The 3,069-nt window shown below is 36.7% G+C and overlaps 1 protein-coding gene across 1 annotated transcript; it reads left to right on the top strand.

Annotated features, from left to right (window-relative positions):
- Window positions 1-222: 222 nt before the first annotated feature.
- Window positions 223-811, top strand: LOC108907630 (lysozyme c-1-like). The gene is made up of 2 exons (XM_018711385.1): window positions 223-472; window positions 551-811. The coding sequence occupies exons 1-2, from the start codon at window positions 243-245 to the stop codon at window positions 759-761; spliced, it is 441 nt and encodes a 146-aa protein (XP_018566901.1). The 5' UTR covers window positions 223-242; the 3' UTR covers window positions 762-811.
- Window positions 812-3,069: the final 2,258 nt, after the last annotated feature.

Below are 3,069 nucleotides of genomic sequence, written 5' to 3'. Positions count from 1 at the left end.
ACACTTTTTTTTTCCGAAAATACATGTCTTAAAATGTAAATGTTTCTGAAAAATATTTTTTATCAGTCCTCGAATTCCTACGCATATAGGTAGTTATTAAAGGCAAAACGATATTGTTAATGTATAAAATGTAGTCAGAATGCAAGATAAACAAAAATTTATGCGTTGCACAAGATAAAGGCTTAGTATAAATACAAATACGGCTAACACGCAACATTTAAAGTGTTGAAGTTTTAGTAAAAATGTCGTACATAATTACATTTGTTATACTTGTCACATTATCTCTGGCTGGGGTTAAGTGCAAACTGTTCACCAACTGCGAATTAGCGCAAACCCTAGTTGGTAATGGTGTTTCCAGAGACCAGGTACCTACATGGGTCTGTATTGCTCAGCACGAATCCAATTTCGATACTCAGGCTGTGAACGGTAACACGGGAGATTACGGAATATTCCAAATAAGCCATCTGTTCTGGTCAGTACACAAACAAATATTTTTGAAGCTTCTGACGTATCTGCCAATTGTTTTGTGTTAATTTGTCCTTTAATCAAGGTGTAACGACGGCGACACTCCTGGAAAAGAGTGCCATATAACATGCAAGGCCCTCTTAAATGACGATATCTCGGATGACATCAGATGTGCTAATCTGATCTTTAGCCAAACCAAGAACCTAGGAGGCTGCGGTTTCTGCGCCTGGGTAACTTACAAGAACTACTGCAGTGGCGGGAGAAGTGACAAGTATGTTAGTGGCTGTAATTTTTAAAAATTTCTGCCACTCGAAACACAGAGTAACAAATAAAACGTTGGGAAATATTTCTTTGATTTTTTTTTTTCAAAACGCCCGATAAATGTTAAAATTGTTAATTAATTGATTCAGAAATGTCAAAAAATAAAACGTAATCTTTATTTCGTGAACCATAAAGATGGGAGCAAATAAAATGTTATACACCACGCAGCAGTTAAGTATAATTTACCAGTATCGGACTCTATTGTTAATCCTCGCTCCGTTCTGGCGCAAAATCGTCCTCGACTGTTAAATAGGTAATACTTACCTTTTTTATGGTGTAAATAACATTAATAATTAGTGCTTTATTATCTGACTTGACATGTCTTTCAAGTATAACCACCCACTCATTAAAAGTAATAGGTACGATATTGCTAATGTAGAAGTGAAGTTAGAATGGTAGATAAACAAAAATTAAAAAAAAAATTGATAAGACGCGTATATAAAAACGAAGAGCCTAAGTATATAAGTATTTCCCAATAATGTTAAATTATTTACCTTTGCTATAGCTGCTACTTTTTCACTAGGTAGGATGAATAGTATCTTTTTTAGATGTACACTAGCGAATAAGTTAACTTACAATGTTTCTATACACTAAATACCCACGTGGGTCTGCCTAGATCGATACGAATCCAATTTCAATACTTACACAAAATATTTGGAATATTCCAATGTGTTTAACACTCAGCATAAAGATACAGTAACAACAATAGTAATAACAGACAGATATCTGGACTATATAGGCTGAGTTCTCAACTTTTACTTCGGATCTTACGTCACACGTACTAACCAGATACTTAACCCTGGTTATAAAACTGCAAGTAGTTGAAGTCGACGTTCGATCGCACGTCTAATAGGGCCGCTTTGAAACCTGGACGATTATCGGTAAGATATCGACTCAAGGGAATCTGGTGCTGCCCCCAAACGTCGCAGTCTACCGCATTTTGGGCTATTTTAATGAATTTGTCAGCGAATTTGATGAAGCTTTATGTAATCTGAAGCGACTTTGACGTACTTTGTTGAATTTTAAAGCCGAAATTTTTTATATACTGCGACATATTTAATGTAGTTCGTGTATTTTCTCGTGGAACATTTCTGCAATGCCTATAAACCTCTCATCAAACTCGACTGGAAATTAAAAACCAACTATCTATTTCCCGGAGCACTTTATAGTAACCAAAGTTTGTTAATGAATAAAAAAGCGATTCCCGTCTATGTAACGGCAATGTGTAATTTAATTAGCGTTTCAGAGAGTTCTTTTCACCGTCGAGAAAAAGGAAGGATAAAAGACGGGGGGGTAGTTATGAAGTTCATGACCCTTTGTGTTTTTGTTCTCCTGCTAGTCGACGTAGGAGTAATTATAAGCCGGTAAACTCGCGTATTAATCGGGTCTGTGTTCCAAAAGTGATTTATTAAAGCTGGACCGGCTCCTAAAGAAACGCATGCACTGCATAAGTTGAAAAACTGAGGGAACATTATTCATGGATATAATTATATGGCAAGGAAAAGATTTAATTTTTCGGGAAAGAACTTTCGACGAAGGATTCTGACTGAAAATTTTATGGTTTGACGGGATCATACGAAGATGACCTTGACCGTAGCCTAGAGGTCAAGCTTGAAGGTTCTTTGAAGGTCAAACCAAGTTACGAAATAGGAAAACTCTGTTTGCAGCCGCAGTAAGTTAAGACCAGATCGTTATGGCCCAGCCCAGTCAAGTCAAGATAGTTTTGACCAGGCTGGCTGGGTCATAGTGACCTTGCCTCGATTGACCGAGTTGTAGCGATCTTGTCTGCACTGGCTGGGCCACAACGTTCTTGCCTTAACTTAATGGGGCTGTAAACAGTGTTCCCCTATTTGTTAACTTGACTTGACCTTCAAAGAACCTTCAAGCTTGACCTCTAGGTCGTGGTCAAGGTCATTATCGTATTATCCCATCAAACCATAAATCTTTCATATGTGCTGTTCAGAGAATATCACAAAATTTTATTCACAACCTTATTTGACCTTAAAAGTATTGGTAATTTGTTTGTTCAAGATTATTTGAAGGTCAACTCTTATTTTTTGTCCTCGGATTCTGAAAGAGCGGGAAATTTTATGCTCGGATACGTGGTTGAGTTATTTTTTCACTTTCAAGGTCGTCTGAAGGTAAACATCATCTGGTTACCATGTATTTGACTTGGTGAGGTACCAATCTAGAATTTCAAGACCTTTTATTTGACCTTCAAACTACTTTGACTTTTTTATTCCCAATGTGCCCGCAAAAAAACTATTAATTACATATTCTATA

Source organism: Anoplophora glabripennis, unplaced genomic scaffold (genome assembly GCF_000390285.2).
Source record: "Anoplophora glabripennis isolate ALB-LARVAE unplaced genomic scaffold, Agla_2.0 scaffold51, whole genome shotgun sequence".
Taxonomy (NCBI): domain Eukaryota; kingdom Metazoa; phylum Arthropoda; class Insecta; order Coleoptera; family Cerambycidae; genus Anoplophora; species Anoplophora glabripennis.
The sequence above is the reverse complement of the archived record's forward strand: the minus strand, read 5'-3'. Positions and strand labels throughout refer to the sequence as shown.